We start from the raw sequence: 1,135 nt of genomic DNA, 5'->3' as shown, positions 1-1,135 counted from the left end.
TTTAGTACGTAAAGCATGCAATTTACTAAAAAATAACTGAAAATGCTTCTATTGCGTTGATAGAATTTAGCTGCTTGAAAGTAGGAGGTGATACAATAATTATACTTTGCCAATATTTCTTGAAATCAAACTTATATGGATAATAAAAAATGATTTTCAGCTGCAAATAGCTCCAAAAACAATTTATCTCACCGCAGAATTTCATGAGTGATGCAGCGTAGGCAGCGTGATGGTAAACAGTTATGCCAGTGGTTATGCTGCTTGGAAGCTCATTTCAACTTGCCGCTTTCATATGGGAACTTATTACAAGACTGTTAACTTTGTTGAGCGCTGAGTTAACACAACTTCATACAATTAGAGATATATCTACTCAAAAAAACTGTGTAACGCAACGTTTCAAACTTAGGCATGATTTCACGATATCACACTTACATATCACTATACTATATCAAATGATAGCAGTTTAGAGAAATCAGATTTAGATATATATATATATATATATATATATATATATATATATATATATATCAGATCACATCAGCTAAGCGCAGTTAATTCAGCTCAAAATTGTGGGGAGGGGTGGGTAGAATTTTCAATTGGAAAGCAAGGTGGGACAACAAAAGAGGAAGGAAGGAGGGAGAACTTGCAGGATGGAGGGGGTGAAAGTTGTCAGAATGTGAATCACATTCCTTTACTCAACTTTCACGGAAAACAATCAGGCGTTCCTTCATTTATCAATAATGACAACATTAATGGAGATATTGAGTTATTTTCTCAATGATAAAAAACAGTGGGATCTATAAGTCTGTGGTATTGGCAATACAATGGCATCATAGGGTCTTAAGGATGAAGTGAACGTTAGTGCCATTCTGAAAGCTTCAAGAAAGGTGGTTAAAACTGTGTTTTCTAGCTAACAGCAACTTTCCCATGTCATGCTGAAACAATTCTGTTCGCAAATTGATCAGTTTAGAGCATTTAGGGGTGTGATTTCTCTATCCCGGTGACAGACAGTTCCATTAAACAGTTGGCCAAGTATTTTACCTCAGCAGTAAATATCACAGAAGGGATTAAAGATAATGTGGGAGTGGTTCAACGACTATGTCAATACTATTTTACAAATGCATTTGTAAGGACT

At 35.2% G+C, this 1,135-nt stretch overlaps 1 protein-coding gene across 1 annotated transcript; it reads left to right on the top strand.

Moving 5' to 3' along the window:
* Nucleotides 1–242: 242 nt before the first annotated feature.
* Nucleotides 243–781, top strand: Tsp_03490 (putative membrane protein). The gene is made up of 2 exons (XM_003379791.1): nucleotides 243–313; nucleotides 532–781. The coding sequence occupies exons 1-2, from the start codon at nucleotides 243–245 to the stop codon at nucleotides 779–781; spliced, it is 321 nt and encodes a 106-aa protein (XP_003379839.1).
* The last annotated feature ends 354 nt before the right edge of the window (nucleotides 782–1,135 follow it).

This window comes from Trichinella spiralis (assembly GCF_000181795.1).
Source record: "Trichinella spiralis strain ISS 195 chromosome Unknown Scfld2, whole genome shotgun sequence".
Classification (NCBI taxonomy): Eukaryota; Metazoa; Nematoda; class Enoplea; order Trichinellida; family Trichinellidae; genus Trichinella; species Trichinella spiralis.
This window is presented reverse-complemented; position numbering and strand designations above follow the sequence as displayed.